The sequence below is a fragment of the Vidua chalybeata genome, chromosome 25 (assembly GCF_026979565.1).
Source record: "Vidua chalybeata isolate OUT-0048 chromosome 25, bVidCha1 merged haplotype, whole genome shotgun sequence".
Taxonomy (NCBI): Eukaryota; Metazoa; Chordata; class Aves; order Passeriformes; family Viduidae; genus Vidua; species Vidua chalybeata.
This window is the reverse complement of record NC_071554.1, coordinates 2299629-2316324: the sequence shown is the minus strand read 5'-3', so window position 1 is coordinate 2316324 and position 16696 is coordinate 2299629. Positions and strand designations below refer to the sequence as shown.

Genomic DNA, 16696 nt, shown 5'->3' with positions numbered 1-16696 from the left:
GCTGCCAAGTGGATGAAATGATATATACGTGTGTTCTCCCTGCTGCCCCCAAACCTGACACGTTTGGGTTTCCTTTGTCCTGGCAGCAAAAGTCTTACTCTAAATGCAGGAGGGATGTGGGATTATGTTACTGCTGAGGAGTCAGGAGCCAGGAGCTGCTGCTGGAGCCTCGATCACCTGGGAGAAACCAGCCTTAAACAACAACGGTGGCACACACAAAAACACCCATCCCCTTCGGTTCCAGCAGCGTTTCACGCTCTGTGTTGCATCACACGGTGTCACAGCCTTTCAGAGCTGCATTAAAGGGTGCTCCCATGACCCACAGCTTAACCAGGGAGCGGGGTGACCTAAATCTGACACCTCGCCCATGCGCAGGAGACACAGCCCAGATGTGCCAGCCCCTCAAAGGGTTGTTTTTGTTGTGGTTTTGTGACAGTCACCCTCGCAGTCTGGTGTCTTTTCTCACTCATGGTGACCCTCCCGAGAAGGGTTTTAGCAAATTGGGTTTTTTCTTTTTGTGCTGAACGTAGGAAGTTTAAAACATTAATTATCTTTCTTAGAAGTGATGAGCAGATCCATGGACTGAGCTGAGACCGTCACCAGTGGGAGATGTCCCCAAAGCCCAAATTAAACTGAGGAACTGAGTTGCAGCTTGTAAACACCTTTGAGTTCTCCTACCCAAAGCCTGCATTCATATGTATCTACCTGAAACTTCCCTGGTTACTGGAGCACGTGTCTCCTCTCATATCGTCATGGTCAGGATGAGGGAAGGAGACTGACAGTGCTATGAAGTGAAGAAAATAAGCACACAGGGCTTTCCTTCTCGCTTGTTCAGCACTACAGTTTGTGAGTGTCAGCTGCAATCATCACAAGTCGGCACTGCCAGGGCCTGAATTAGTTATTTTTTAATACACACAGCCCTGCTAAAGCCCTGCTCTTTGCTGTACCCCCCAAGCCACTTCTGCTTGCCCACCACATCTTCCCTCCCGTCCCCACGCTGGCCCGGGGGTGTTGTGGGCACGATGCCGCCTTCACGCCTGGGCTGGCAAATTTTTAGGACAGTTTCCCGAGGCGGCGATAATCCCTTCCCTGCCGAGGGGGGCCGGCTGCCCGCACCCCCCTGGCCCGCAGCCTCCCTCTCCCTGTTGCCATGGCGAGGGATGTGTGTTGCCAGGGAGAGCAGCACCGCGGAGGTGCCATGGCAACGGCCTCCCCTTTTCCCTCCCCTCTGTTGCCACGGAGACAGCGGCCCGCTCCCCATCTCCTCCTGTTGCCGTGGCGAGGGGAAGGACGAGCCTCAGTGGAAGCTGCGGTCGCCACGGCAACATGCTCCTCTCCGTTGCTATGGCAGCAGCCCCGCGCATCATCCCACTCTGCCCCGTTGCTATGGCAACAGCCCCGCTGCTCATCGCTTTGCCCCGTTGCTACGGCAACAGCATCCTTCCCACCCGGTCCTGAGAAAGGGACCACGGGGCAGAGCCCCACGTGTGGGCAAGGGCGTGAGGGGCTTGGGGGGGTAACGGGGGACCCGAAAAGGGCCCGCGGGAGCGGGGATGGGTTTGGGCACCCGGGACACCGGGAGGGGACCGGGCTGGCTGTGGGGACCCGGGGCACCGAGGGGGGGGACAAAGGGGCACGGAGGGGGCCGGGGCTGCGGAGGGGAGCCCCGGCGGGCAGGGGCACACGGAGCTCGGGGCCCGGCCCCGTCCTCCCCGCGGGCGGCCCCGGCCCCGGCCCCGGCCCGCCCCCGTCCCGCCCGCCCGTCCGCGGCCGGGCCATGGCGGCGGCGGCCGCGCTGTGCCTGGGCCGGGCCCCGCGGCCGCCGCGGCCGCTCGTGGTGATCCTGGGCGCCACCGGCACCGGGAAATCGGCGCTGGCGCTGCAGCTCGGGCTGCGCCTCGGCGGGGAGATCGTCAGCGCCGACTCCATGCAGGTACGGCCGGCGCCGGGCACCGGGGAGGCCGCGGCCGGGCCTGGGCCGGGGAGGAGCCGCGCCCGGAGCCCCGGCGGGGCCCGGGCCTGGGCCGGGGCGCTGGGAGGCGGCTCGGCCTGTACCGGGGAAGGCCTGGGCTGCACCGCGAGGGCTCTGAGCTGTACCGGGGGAGGTCCGGCCTGTACCGGGGAAGGCCTGGGCTGCACCGCGAGGGCTCTGAGCTGTACCGGGGGAGGTCCGGCCTGTACCGGGGAAGGCCTGGGCTGCACCGGGAGGGCTCTGAGCTGTACCGGCGGAGGTCCGGCCTGTACCGGGGCCTCCTGGGCTGTGCCGCGGAAAGTCCGAGCTGGGCCTGGAGGGGCGGCAGGGCCCGGTCGGGGCCTGGAGAGGCTCAGCCCCGGAGGCTCCGGGCAGGTTCCCTCCGGTTCCCTCGGGCCCCTGTCCGGGTGCGTGCAGGGGAGAGCCCATGGGATGGATCCTGCCGCTGAATGCGGTCCCGGTGTCCCTGTCCCGTCCCCGCTGCCCCTGTCCCGGCCCTGGAGCCCATCCTGCTGCCCCTGTGCCAGCTCCAGTGTCCCTGTCCCAGTGTCCCTGTCCTGTCCCCAGTTCCCCAGTCCCAATGCCCATCCCGCTGGGCAGTTGTTTGGTTCGTGTGACAGTGCCTCTGTGTCCCCTCCCTGCCCTGTGGGCTCTCAACAACCAAAAACTACGGAGTTTGTTCAAAGTGTTTGTTTAAGCCCCTCATCCCCAATAAATTCACCTTTTGGAATGAAACCAGAGTGAAGGTGTTTTAATTTTAACCCACCAGAAGCTACAGAGAGATGTAAAGGTTTGAGTAAGGGAAGGCAGTAGCTGGAGTAACTTGGTAGTGAGCAACACACAGGGTGGTATCCTCTGGCATCAGCAAAGGGACACCAGGAGATTTGGGGAAGAGTGTTAAAATTTTTACTTTCTACTTGCCAGTGACAGTGTCTGTTGTCTCATCTCTCACTGCAGGCAGCAGTGTGGAATATATCAGTTGTGTGGTTGGGATAAGTCAACAGCGAGGAGCTAAAACTCTTTTTTTTGGTCTTAATTTTGTTCAGCTACGAGAGCTTTGTCACAGGATGGACATTTCAGCCTCCACAAGAATAACAATTTAGCTGTTGTTTAACAAAATATTTTCCTTACTGATCCACACTTTCACTGTTCACTTCCTATGTGAACAGTGCCTGAACTTTCCATCAAGTTGAATGATAAATATGTTTATTATTCTACGTAAAATGTTTTCTGCCAGCAACACCCTTTGTGCTGCTCAGAGATCAACTCCTGCTGTCCTGTGCCCACCTCCCTGTTACCTGGTCACTGTTTGTGTCCCACTGAGCTAAATTTAGAACCTCAGTCTCCTGAATTTGGGGCAAGCAATCAGAAACTAATTTCATGGAATATTTCCCTTAAGCTCTTGGGGAAGGAGTGAGGCTTGAGCTGAACTGAAATCCTGAGAGGGCAAAACGTGAAGGGCAGGAGCTTTGCCCATCTTTAACACTGGGGAAGTGGCTGCTGGCTTGAACCATGCTGTGGCCACGAGGCTGCTGCTGCATCCCGAGCTCTGCAGGTGCCTTTGGAGCCTCCTGGCACGCCGTGAGTCGCTGCTGCCGGAGGTTTTGGAGCTGGATCCCCACTGGTGGACGTTGCGGAGCTGAATCCCCGCTGGTGAACATTTTGGAGCGTGCGTTCTGTGCTCTGCTCCTTTCAGGCCCCACCATGGGAATGCAGGCAGCGCGGGGAGGACCCTGCTGCAGGCACCCAAAGGCATCCAGGCTCCGGTGGCTCTTGTCCTGCTTTCCTTTTAATCTCATTCTAGCGTGACTGTGGAGCCAGGGCCGAGCAGCTCGGCTGCTTTATCCCGTAATGCAGCGTGCTGGCGAGGCGGGGCAGCCCCCAGCACGGCCCCCACCACGCTCCACCGACCCCCGGAGCCCCCCAGCCGGGGCTCCTTTCCCGCTGCCTTTGTTCCCCGTGGCGTGTCCCCCTGCCACGCAGGGCTGGCTCTGCTGTCCTCGCGGGACACTTGCCGGGGTTTGGAAATCCCGTTGCTCACTGGGGATTGACAGCTGCCAGCGACCCTCAGCCCCCTCTGTGCATTCATTGCTGGGCTCCGAGCAGCGCTGACAAATGCTGGCAGTGTTTTGGGCAGCTGCTGGAGCGGGAGCCAGGCTGGGGAAGGGGCTGGGGAGCCCTGAGCCCACCTGTTCCCACACACAGCCACCCCTCTATCCATCTCCAGGGTGTTTTCGTCATGGCTGTGCTCAAATTACAGACTTAACTGCTGCCTGCTTGCAGCTCAGGAGCTCTGGTTAATCTGCTGGCCTCTTAATCTTTCTTTTTGTCCTTTCTGTTGCTGTTTGTCATCCCAGTGAGTTTGGTTGAGGAGTAAATAATTCCTTGGAGAGCCGGGCAGGGTGAAGCCAGTGCTGTTTCTTCATTCCTGGCAGTGAACATGCAGGGATCCCTGTGCTAGCTTGATGAGGGCCCCATCCAGTCACAGTCCCACTGTCCCTTCTGGATTCCACTGCCCCTTTTGGATTTCTCCCTTGGGAGTGGTGATGCAGTTGCTGTAGCACACATTTGCCACTTAGTGTGTGGAGTCAGGACATCTCCAGAGCCTTTGCAGGGATCAGGGTAGGGAGTCAATCGTGCTCTCCTTGCACCCTCTCTTGGTTTGGGTCCTCCACGCCCCTCTCCAGTCTGGCCCCTGTGAAATCCTGATGCTTTCCTGGATGTGGATGGCCTGGATGTGTTTGGGGTCTGTTGTGTCACCTCCTACACTCCTTGCACTCAGGGTGAGCATGGTGACAGAGTTTGGAATGATGCACAGAACTAGTGACGGAACAAAGACTTGGGGGAGCCTGGCCTTCCCGGGCTGCAGATCCTGAAAATCACGAGGGTTTGTGTGTCCTGCCTCAGTTTCCCCACCTTTTCCAAAGGGGCAGCGCTGACCTTCCAGCCCGGCGCGGGGGCTCAGCACAGAGGTGGGAGGACGCCGCCAAGGCTAAGCATCTTTAGTGCTGGCTTGTGCTCCGTGTCTCGGAGCCCGGCTGCTCCAGGCTGCTGCTAATCTGTTTTGGGGCCTTAGAAAGCAACAAAGGCTTATCTGAGCCGCTGGCTGAAAATAGAAATGAGTGTCAGGAGGACGTCTCGGTGCGAGGCCCTGCCGACAGCCAGCTGGTGGAAACCTTCTCGGGGTTTACTGCCTGTGTGTAAAAGGCTGCCTTTGTTTCCTCCCAGCCCACACACTGACACCGCATTCCTCCCCTTGTTGCCAGATATTCGGGGAGGCTCTCGGTGTTTAATCTCCGGGAGAAGCCGAGGATAGCAGCCTGGGCTGTGTGTCCTGGGTGTGCCCGTGCAGGGCACTGGGAGCTGCTCCGTCAGCCCTCTGTGCTCACTGTGATTTCAGGCAGGCAGTGGGAACTGGAGGAGCTGGAGGGTTGGAAATGGGGAGAGCAGGCAGGGAGCCAAAGCTCGCTGAATTCAAAGCCTTTCTGTGCCGGCTGGAGCCCGTGTTGAATGGAGCTGCCAGCCCAGGGATCAATAAGCTGCCTGCAGCCACGGGGCACGTTGGCAGAGCTGCCTGTGGGCCCGTCCTGCCTGCTCAGCGTCCCCTGGGGCAGCTGCCTTTCTGCAGGCTTTGCTTGCCCTCCCTCTCCCCCTTGCTTCCTGCCCCCTGGGCGAGCCTTTTGGGATGGGAGCAGGAGCCAGCCCTGGCTCTCCCAGGGCTGGAGTTAAGCAAGGTGGGAGCAGAGCTGGTTCAGCCGCCCCGGCAGCTCCAGCAGCTCGCATGACTGCTCCAGGCAGGGCTTGGGCTTCCCTGCTCCACTAACCTCGAGTCGTCCCTCACTGCCTCTCCGTGCCTGGTGCCCGTGGGTCACCTCTGTGTCACCTTGTCCTCCTGTCTGCGACCAGGGGAGCAGTGGGTGGAGGCCGTGCTGCAGCAGGAGGCTTGGCAGCTTCTCAGAGGGGATTAAGGGGAAATTTATTTCTTGTAGTCTGGCTGGGGTGGTTTCTGAGGGGGGATGGAGGAGGAAATGAGTATAGTCACTTCCAGTCCTTTTCCCCATCATCCCGGTTTATCCCATGCTGGGAGACTTCTCTTAAGCAGGAAGGCTCTGAGAACTAAACACATCCTTCCAAAGCACCTCCTTTGCCACCTCCTGCTCAATCCTAGGCACAGCACAGAGCTGGGCTGGACAGAGAGGCTTTATGTGCCCCACTGTGAGCTGCCAGCTCCCCATGCTGAGGAGGGTTGTGTTTGCATGGGAAGCAGGGTGAGGAGCTCCCTTCTCCTGCCTGGGAAGGACTCTGCTGGTGGAACACCCAGCTGAGGCAGCTCCAGCCCTTGCAGCCCCTGGATCTGCAGGCTGAGCTGTGGCCAGTACTTTACACAACCTGGAGGGTGGATTTGGTGCATCTGCTGGGATCCAGGTTGCCTTGGCTCTTTACCAGGAACACTGCAGAGGAGTTGGTTTGGGTGGCTTTTCTCCCTGTTCGGCTCTCAGCTGAGGGCCAGCATCTCTCAGCAGTGCTTTCACAGGTTGTGTATCCCCATTTTGAGGATGAAGACATGTGAGATGCTGCTGGTTGTGCTCACCAATGTCTCCTGGTACCTTGGCCAGGACAGTGCCTCATTCCCCTGGGATCACTGACTTGCTGCCTTCTGTATCCATGAGGCTCAGGGAGAGCAGGCAGCATGTTACAGGCTTTTTTGAGACTGTTTGTGTGTGTTTAGGAGGCTCCATGGAGCTGTGTGTTGCATCCACAGAGATCTCTGTGTGTTGCAGGAAGCAGTGATCCCTGTCCCCACGTGGGACTCTGTGCTGTGCTGGAAGCATTTGGAGAACAGCACACCTGAGCTTTTTGCTGCAGCAGCAGATGAAGAGGTGGCAGCTTGGAGGCCCTAATTTTGGAGCTCTGTGCTGGGCTGGTGACACTGTCCAGGCTCTGACTGCGCTGTCCAAGAGCTCAGTCAGCCCTCCCACCCCTAATTAGAGGGTTGTATCAATAAGCAGGAAAGCAGTCACAAGCGGTTGGACTCCACGGTTCATCTCCCGTGGGCAGGAACAAACAGCAGAGAGAGGAGGCTTGGCCCTGGCAGGAGCAGGTGTTGGCAGGATTCCTGCTGCCCTGCCTGAACGTGGCACGTGCCCCTGCCGTGCCCCTGCCTGTGCCCTGCCTGTGCTGCCTGCCCCAGGCACCAGCAGGGGCTGGGAGGGGTGACTGGGACAGGGGGAAGTGGTCAGCGCAGGTCTCAGGGGACACAGAGGTGAAGGACAGGCTCTTCTCTTCCCCAGGTGTACAAGGGCTTGGACATCATCACCAACAAGGTTTCCCCGCAGGAGCAGCGTCTCTGCAGACACCACATGATCAGCTTTGTGGATCCCCTTGTCTCCAACTACACCGTGGTGGATTTCAGGGACAAAGCTGTGCCTCTGATATCCTATCATGCTGCAGCCTGCCTGGCTGAGCAGGAATGGGCTTCCCCCCTCCATGGCCAGAGGGATCAATGTTTGGGCTCTCCACATCCCAACTGACTCTATTTTTCCAGAAGATTCTGCTGGTGAGAGGGGCTTGGGGCTTCTTTTACCCAGCTAACCCTCAGGACAGCCCAGGGAAGATCTGTGCTGAGGGTTGCTCTCCCTCAGAGTCCTGGGGTGTCCCTGAGTTTTGGTGGTGGCTGGCAGAGGTGACAGAGAGTAATGAGAGATGAGGGACACCTCTAACCCTGTCCTGCAGCCTTACTGGTTCCCAGGGGCTGGGAGAGTGGGATCTGAGCCCCAGCCTGCTGCTCCCACATCCTACCCCTGCTCTGCATCTCTGCTTACGCTCCTTGACTCTGGCACATTGAAGATATCTTTGCCCGGGACAAGATCCCCATTGTTGTGGGAGGAACCAACTACTACATCGAGTCCCTGCTCTGGAAGGTCCTTATCAACACCAAGGTACTGTGGGGGGCTGTGAATCCCTTCAGGAAAGGATGAATCCCATGTTTAGGGCGGACTTCCTGCAATTTGGCACGGTGCTGTCCCTGCTAGAGAGGGGCAAGGAGAACCTAAAACCCCTCCTTCACCCCATGGCTCTGGGGGATCTTATTGCTTACACAGGGTTTGGTTCAGGGCTGTCCTGTGCCCCACAGGAGAAGCCCAGCAGTGCCCCCAGGCCAGACAGTGACAGGAAAGTGGAGCTGGAGCAGCTGGACAGCGCTGAGCTCCATCGGCGCCTGAGCCAGGTGGACCCGGAGATGGCGGCCAAGCTGCACCCCCACGACAAGCGCAAGGTGGCCAGGTGAGCCTGGCGTGCCAGGGACAGGAGGTGCCAGGGCCCAGCACCCCTTCCCGAGGGAACTGTGTGCCTGGGAGCACGGCAGGATGAGCATTCCCACCCCAGGTGGATGCTCCTGGGTTCTTAGCCGGTGCTGGGGACTCGCTGGGATCTGAGCCCTTTGGCCACACAGCCCCAGCCTAGGCTGCCTCTGGGGTGCTGGGCTGTGCTCTGGGGCTGCTCCCGCTCCGTGCCCCAGCAGCAGCAGGGTTTGTCTGGAGCTATTTAAAGAGCAAGCTGCCCTGCTGGCTGAGTAGCATAGCTGAGCTCTGTGGGAACAGCACGGCAGCAAGACCAGGCTTGCTGCTCGGTCCCAGCCGAGCCCTGGCCCCGGGGAGCAGAACACCGCCCACCCCATTCGCACGGTGCAGGGGGATGGAGGGTGGGGCACCAGCGCAGCTCCTCCAGCTCCCTCCCTCCTGCCTGAGCCGGGCTGGGCTCCCTCCCCCCTGCCTGAGCCGGGCTGGGCTGGTGGTAAAACTCCACAGCAGCATCTCAGTGCTGGTCCCTTCCCTGCAGCCCTGCCTGGCTGGAAAGGGCAGGGCTGGAGCCAGATGCCTGTCCCCTGCAGGACTTGTCCCACTGCCAGGCAGGAGTGGGTGGCTGTGCTCTGGGCTCCTTGGGTGCCAGCACTGCACCCCCAGGACCTGGGTGTGCGTGGATGCCGGGCACGGGACGGGGCTGGAACCTGCCCTCCCCCCACATGAGAGGGTTGGATCTCGGCGAGTGTCTGCGGTTCCCTTTGCTGGAGCCCCCGGGGCTGCTGGAGGAATGGGAACGCTCATTCTCACCCAACCTCTGAGCTCTGTGTGTCTCTGCTTCCAGGAGCCTCCAAGTGTTTGAAGAGACAGGGATCCCCCACAGTGAAATCTTGCACCAGCAGCAGGAGGAGGAAGGCGGGGGGCCCTTAGGTGGGCCCCTGAAATACCCACATTCCTGCATCTTGTGGCTCCATGCAGACCAGGCAGGTGAGAGCTGAGGAAGGGCTGACTCCCTTGGCATCAGTGGGTGTTCCTCTGGCATCAGTGGGTGTGACAGAGAACTCCCTGACCTGCCAGGCTCTGCCTTCCTCAGCTGCAGCAGCAGCCTGGCAGTGCTGACTCCTGTCCTGGCAGGCTGTGCAGCCCCCCAGGACACGGCTCCTTGCGGCTCAGCGTGTCCTGCTCTCCTCCTGCAGCTCTGGATGCACGGCTGGAGAAGCGGGTGGATGACATGGTGGCTGCGGGGCTGCTGGAGGAGCTGCGGGACTTCCACCGCCGCTACAACCAGGAGAAGGTGGCAGAGAACCGGTGGGTGAGCAGCCAAATCCTCTCTGCTCCTCCCTCTGGAGGTCTCCCACTGTGACCCCTGCCTTTGGTTCTCCAGGCAGGATTACCAGCACGGCATCTTCCAGTCCATTGGCTTCAAGGAATTCCACGAGTACCTCATCAGTGAAGGGAATTGCTCACCCGAGACCAGTGCCCTGCTGCTGGAAAAAGGTGGGAGGAGCACCCTGTGTGCCCCACAAAGCTCCAGGTGACACCACAAGATGCTCTAAACCAAGGTCACAGCCCCAGCTGCGCCTTTCTCTCTGCATTTCCTACTTCTGCCAGCCCAGAGGGGCAGGGACTCATTTTCCAATGATTGGAGAGCATCTCTGAGCACACCCAGAACAGCCCCTCCCTCCCCTCAGGCCTCCTTGCAGGATGCACAGGGTTACAGCACGACTTGGGATCTGGAGCAGGTCCACTTGGGTGATGGGATCCCAGCTGGGGTGTGAGTGCTGTGGAGAGCAGGCCTAGAAAAGAGGAATGAAGCAGAACTCAGCATGTCAGCAGCTCTGTGGTGACAAGGAATGTGGGGCTCAGTCAGCAGGGATGCAGCCTTTGGTGGTGTGTTATTCTGGAATGTCTGGGTTGATGTTGGAGGGGAGCTGCTCTCCACACAGGGAGGACCCAGGCAAAGTCCATCAGTGCCAAGGAGGGTTCAGTGTGGAAGTGGAGACTGAAGAAACCACAGAAATGATAAAAAGCTTGAAAACAAGTCTGATGCAGAAGGAGCTTGTTGTGTCTGCTCGGGAGATGATTAGGAGGGATTTGATAAGCCTGGTACTAAATATTGAACAGTTGTAGAGTGGTAAATCATCCTCTGCTGGGTGAGATGAGCAGTCCTGGGCTCCATTTGTGCAGAAAATGGGGCATTATGAGAGCAGGGCAGCACTTGAGCAGATTGTCCTACCTGTTAAAAGCTTCAGGGTGGAGGGTTTGGGCTCTTTGTATCCTCTGTTTATTCAGGGATGTTTGGGGTACCTTGTCCAGCCTCTTCTCAGTGCAGGCACAGACCCCCAGACTGACAGTAAAAATAATTCTCATGGTGCCACCCAGCACAAACTTCCTTCTTGTGTGATTTCCCTCCCCTGGAGCCGACAGCCTCTTCTCACTGGCCCTTGGGGTTTTTCCTTCTGTTTAATCCCTCTGTTCCAAAGGGATCCAGGCCCTCAAGCAGGTGACCAAGAGATACGCCCGGAAGCAGAACAAATGGGTCCGGAACCGCTTCTTGAAACGTGAGTCCTCTGTTCCCACTCCACTCTGTCTCCTCATGCCCCACTCCAGCTCCAGAGGGGACTCTGGTGCTTTGGGGCAGCCTGTGTTTGGGAGTCTGCTCCCACCCAGACCCTCCAGGAGCCACCCAGTGTCCCCATCCACCCACGAGGCTCTGCCTCCCCCAGTTCCTTCCTGCTGGTTTGGGCTGCAGAGCAGATCTCCTGCCCCTCCTGAGAAGTGTCCTGCTCACAGGACAGACACTCAAGAGCCAGCTCCTTCTCCTGTACCTGTGTACCCCATCCCCTCACAGCAGCAGTGCCATCAGGAGGGATAAAATCCCAAGCAGAGGCTCAGCCCCGTGTCAGGCGCCGCTAGATGATGATGATGATGGTCACAACATCCCTGCAGCTTATCCTGCCAAATGCTCCTGAGGGGCTCAGGGAAGGGGTCCCCACGCACCCACACATGCTCCTGGCAGGGAGCAAAGCCCATTTGACAGCTGCCCTGCAGATTAGGAGCAGGAGCCCCGTGGCTGCTCCGTGCTCTGTGCCGTGGCAGCGAGCCAGCAGGACTTCCCCGTCCCAGCCCCAGCCTTGGAGCAGGGCCAGCAGCAGCAGCTGGGAGCCGGGCACTTGTTGAAAGGTGCTCAGTAGGGGCAAAACAACAATAAAATAAATAATAAAAATAAAAAAAAAGAGAGAAGGCAGGGAGAAACTCGAGTCAAAAAAGACGGACTTTGAAGGAGGTGCAGTTTTGGCAGAGCCGTGTGCTGGGCGGCTCGGCTCACCTTTCTGGTGGCAGGTGTGCTTCAGATGGGCCTGTCAGGGGCTTGTTTGTGGGCACAGCAATAAAACCAGCACCTGCTGGGGACTGGCACGTGGAGCCTTTGATGGCTTTGTCCAGGCCAGGGACAGCCAGGTGCCCATGGAGGGCAGGTGAGCCGTGGAGAGCAGCCAGGTCACCCAGGGAGCAGGTGCTCTCTGCTGGCAGCTCTTTCACCCTGTCCAGGCTGCAGCAAGTGCCCTGTGCCCTGGCATTGGGCCAGGGGAGACCAAAGGGGTGGCTGTGAACCTGTCCCTTATCATTAGTAAAGCATCTCCTGCCAGGAACCAGGAGCATCAGCTCCTGTACAATCAGTTCCAGCTCTGAGTGGGAATCTGCACGCTCAGATCCCTCATCCAGGCTCCAGGCCTGCATCTCCTTGTAAGCGCGGTGTGGTGGCTTTGTGCCTGGATCCAGCTCTTTCATCCTCCCAGCCTCCTGTGGACCAGGGCTGGGCTGAGGTGCTTGTTGTTGTGATGGGCTGTTGGCACACTCAGATTCCAGAACACTCTCCCAAGGGCAGCCAGCTGTGAAGATGCTTCCCTGAGTCCTGAGGTGTTCCTGCTGCTCGCAGGAGAGAATTTTGGCTCTGGAGAGCCTGGTGCTGTTGGCTTTTGAATGCTGATAAGAAAAAGCAGATTCCTCTGCTCCCCCTGGATTCTAGGAGGGGGTGCTGAGGGTTTCTGGTGCTGACCTGCCTCGTTGTGTTTCTGTAGGTCCTGGGCCCAACGTGCCCCCAGTTTATGGCTTGGAGGTGTCTGATCTCCAGCGGTGGGAGGAGGATGTGCTGAAACCTGCCCTGGAGATTGTGGAGAGCTTCATCCAGGTACTGGGGAGCTGGGCTTTGACTGACTGACTTCTCTGTGGTCTCCAGGCCCTCTCACTTGGCACACAGTCTGTCCCTGGAGCAGGCCTGGCTGTTCACATGCCCAACCTTGGCATTTCCTTGCAGTAGTAGAAGTTCATTGTCTCAGCTGAACATTTTCCCCAATGCCCAGTGCTGCACATGGTAAAACTCCACTGTCTGCCTTGCCAGCCTCAGCGTCTGAGTCTGGCAAGCTCCCATCCCAAACTCTATGGAAGTGAACACAGGCAAATTTTCGTGGCAGAGCCCAATTTGAGGCATTATTTGACCTGCAGGGCCGTGAGCCCCCGGCAGAGCCCCTGAGGATGGAGCACGACGAGAAGGAGAACAAGCGGAGCCATCGCGTGTGTGAGCTGTGTGACAGACTCATCATCGGGGACAGGGAGTGGGCAGGTAGGGCCCAGACTGGGCACAGGGGGGCACCTGGGAGGGCTGAGCTTCTCTGGGGTGATGGAGCAGCTGCCCTGTGGCCTGATGACCCCCAGCTCGTGATCCTGGCCTTTCAAGGGTTGTTTGCAGGAGCTGTGCCACAGGAGCCATCTGTCAGGATTCCCCCCTTCCCTGGGCTTCCCTCCCTTCCCAGCACGCAGAAAACACAGAGAGCATCACACCAGGGATCTATAGGTGGCATCAAGCTCAGAGCTGCTGTGTTTAGTCAGGGCTTCTGGTCCTTCACAACACTGTGGATGCTTCCTCAAAAAGCACAGAGCAAATCTCTCTCCTCTAAAATTCTGTTGTGTAAGTGAAAGTTTCTTAATGTTTTTAATAGTTCCGTTTTGCTCCAATATTTCCTACTTATTTGGTTTTTTTTTTTTTTTAAACTACTCCTAGCTGTAATAGTAATAGAAAGGGATTTTCTATTTTCCATAGATTTACTTTAAAAGAGCTCAGCTGGAATCAGATTAAGTCAGTGAATTTATCTGTGCTGGGAGGCTCATGCTGAGAACCAGAAACAAAAAGTCATGGAGAAACTGGCTGCAGAAATGAAACTGGTAAATCTCCACTTGTTGCCCAAACACAGGATGTGCAGGGTCATGGTTTAACCCCAGCATCTGAGCCCCCCACAGCCACTCACCCACTCTCTGTGTCTGGGAGAGAGAATTGCAAGGGTAAAAGTGAGGAAATTGGTGGGTTGAGTTAAAGTTTAATAGAGAAAGCAAAGCAAAGCAAGGAATTAATTCACTGCTTGCCATGGTTGGGCAGATGCTCAGCCATCCTCAGGAAAACTGGGCTCCATCACATCTAACATGACTTTGGCCATCATCCTGATGTCCCCCCTTTTCGTCCTCCTTCCCCCCAGGAAGTGTGAGCTGTGTGGCCTGGGGTAAGCTGGGGTCAGCTTTCCAGCTGTGTCCCCTCCAACCCCCCGTGCACCCCCAGCCCCCTCTGTGTTGCTGTGAGGAGCAGAAAAGGCCTTGACTCAGTTCCAGAGCTCCCAGCAACAACAAAACATCCCCAAGTTATCAACCCTGTGCTCAGCACGAATCCAAACACAGCCCCAGAGCAGCTACTGTGAGGGAAATCAACTCTGCCCCAGCCAAAACAAGCAGATGCAGACACAACCAAAGATAAATTTCCCAGGTTGTTGGGTTTGAAGGAGTTGCTTATTCCTGACTGAGGCGGGGAAGTGCTGAAAGCAAAGACTGGAGCTGCTCTGAGTAGGAGGCTCTTCACAAGGAGATCAGTAAAGTGCAGTTGTTATTTTATCTAGTCCCAGCTGTCTCAGGAGGTGCTTTGAAGGAGCTCTGTTTGTCCAGAACTGAAAACTCTCAGGGCCCCTGTCATCCTTGAGGTCCAGAAAGTTCTGTGACTGAGTGGAAGCTCCTTGAGGTCCCCCCAAATTCCTCCATGTCCTTAGGGATGTCACCCCAGGTACCATTCGATGGTGACAATGCCTCCCTCAGCCAAGACCAGCTGTTATTCTCTGTATCCAGCTGAACTGGGCTCAGATCCCGAGATGGTGGGAGAAAATTGCTCCAAATCCTGGGTGTTACTTGTGCCTGCAAAATGGAAAAGGAAGGTGAAAACAGTGGTGGGAACTGGGTGGATCTGTACTGTGGTCTGTTTTCTTAGGTCAGGTGATGGAGAGTTTTGGGAACTTCTTCCCAGTGCCCTGCTGGCTCGAGGGGGGTTTAAAATTGTATCTGATTTTACAATTTATATTGTAAAAAGAGCACAACTCCCCAGAGAACAGCAGCAATTGGCGCTTCCTCAGCCAGCCACTGTAGCTTTGGTGTTGCTTGTGACAAATTGCAGGAGGTGAGACTTTATCTCAGTCTGAGGGTGACCCTCCAGCATTGTGATAAAGCAGCAGCTTTGCATGTGATTTCATCCTTTGGCAGAAAAAGAATGGCTGGAAAACACCTGAGGGCCTTGATTCAGCAGAGCACATACCCTCGTTTAATTAAGGCCCTGCTTGAAAAGTTTGTGCTTTAATTGCTGCTCTGATCTCTTGGAAAAGGCAAAACCACCCCGCCAAGATGGTCAGACAAAGCCTCCCCTGAGATAAAACCGCTGATAAGGAGGTTTGGCTGTCCTTAAGGATGTGATTTCACCGAGAAATGCAGCTCCTGCTGCTCCAAGCCGAATCCCTGGGATTACCCCTCTGTTCCCATCTGACTCCTGCTGCAGTGCTTTCATGGCTGGGGCACTGCCCTGCAGTTATTCAGAAGTTTAATTCTGCTCCAGGCTTTTCCCTGGCTGCCCTGTAGGATGCACAGGATATTCCCAGTGCTGTGGTGCAGGGATCCAGGCTTACAAATGATCCTGGCAGCTCTCCATGGGGAGCAGGGAGTTGCACAACCTCACCTGCAGCCTGCAAAGTGCCACCTCTTGGGAAACACATTCCCTCTTCCCTGGGGAGGCTGGCAGCAGACTTGTCGGGAGTGACAACCTGGATTCTTCTGCTTAGACAGAACCAGGATTTTTCCCTCTCTCAGTTCTTCCTGAGGAGGTTTGGGAGCTTTGTCTTCCTCTGAGCCCTGATAGTTTGGCCTGGAAGTGTCCAGAGGAGCAGCCAGGGCAGGGTTTTTGGGAGTTCACTTTTCTTTGGGAGTGAATTGTACGGGAGGCTGAGAAGGGAGGGTGCTCTGCCCTGCGTGGGAGGTTTGGCTGTTTCCTCCTCCAAATTCCACAGATTAAACGCTCTGTTTGCCTCTTCCTCCAGCTCACACACGGTCCAAATCCCACCTGCACCACCTGAAGAAGAGGAGGAAGCTGGAGGAGCCCGGCCGGGCCGGAGGGACACTGGGGGAGAGTGGGGACGCAGAGACCTCAGATGAGGATGGCAGCCTGCCTTTGCCTTAAGCCTGGAAGAGGGAGCAGCTGTGCATCCACCTGCATGGAGAGGAAGCTCCTTAGTCCTGGGCAGCCTTGAACCAAGGAGCTGAGTCATTTTTTTTTTGGGGTGAGGCAGGTGTGTGACGGCAAAGGCCGCCGGCTGCATCGGATCCTCTTCATGTGGCCTCATCCCGCTGCGTTCCCATGCTCCCCCAGCCCTGCCTGGAATGGGCTGGGCCCCGGGGCAAGGCTGCTGGGAGCTTCTCCCATGCAAAGTGTGAATTCCTGCCAGAGCTGCATCCTTGGAATGGCTGAGCTGCTGGTATGTGGTTGTGTAGATCTCAGAGACAGAAATACCCCGACTCCTCCAGCTTGGCCGGGAGCGAATCTCCGGAGCCGAGCGAGCTCTGCCTGCCTTTATTGTGGAGAGGATATTTTTTTTTTGTTCTTTTACATGCAAATAAAGTTGCAGGATTATTGTGGGTTCCCCTCCCTGTTAACAAAGCGTGGTTTCCTTGCTCTCTGATTCTACCTGGCCCCAGTTCCCTGCTCAGGGCACAGGGCAGGAGATCTGGTTCCTTCTCCCAGTCACCTTTTCCACAGCTCCTGAGGGAGCTGAGCAGATGTTCCCAGCGTGGTGGGGGCAGGGAGCCCTGTGCACACAGCAGGTGCAGGAGGAGCTGGCACCTGTTAAACAGGAACTTGGAAATGATCTCATCGAGTTTGCAACAGATGAGCCTGTCCTAGTTAAGGCAGAATTCCCGGGGGGTTACACTGTGGTTTGGCACTGGGAACTGGCCCCGAATTTGAATCCAAGCTACTGAGCAGCAAATTCCTGGTGCTGTGTCCACCAGGCAGTTGGTGTCCCATTGTTGTTCCTGGAGGATGTGAGTGCCATTTGTGCCTGGAATGCCGCTC

The 16696-nt window shown here is 57.2% G+C and overlaps 1 protein-coding gene across 1 annotated transcript; it reads left to right on the top strand.

The window, feature by feature from the left end:
- The first annotated feature begins 1770 nt into the window (after positions 1-1770).
- On the top strand, positions 1771-16265 carry TRIT1 (tRNA isopentenyltransferase 1). Its single transcript, XM_053964666.1, has 11 exons — positions 1771-1933; positions 7264-7406; positions 7815-7911; positions 8106-8254; positions 9116-9258; positions 9468-9579; positions 9656-9768; positions 10755-10832; positions 12351-12460; positions 12775-12892; positions 15666-16265. Exons 1-11 carry the CDS (start codon positions 1778-1780, stop codon positions 15803-15805), a joined length of 1359 nt encoding a protein of 452 aa, XP_053820641.1. The 5' UTR covers positions 1771-1777; the 3' UTR covers positions 15806-16265.
- The last annotated feature ends 431 nt before the right edge of the window (positions 16266-16696 follow it).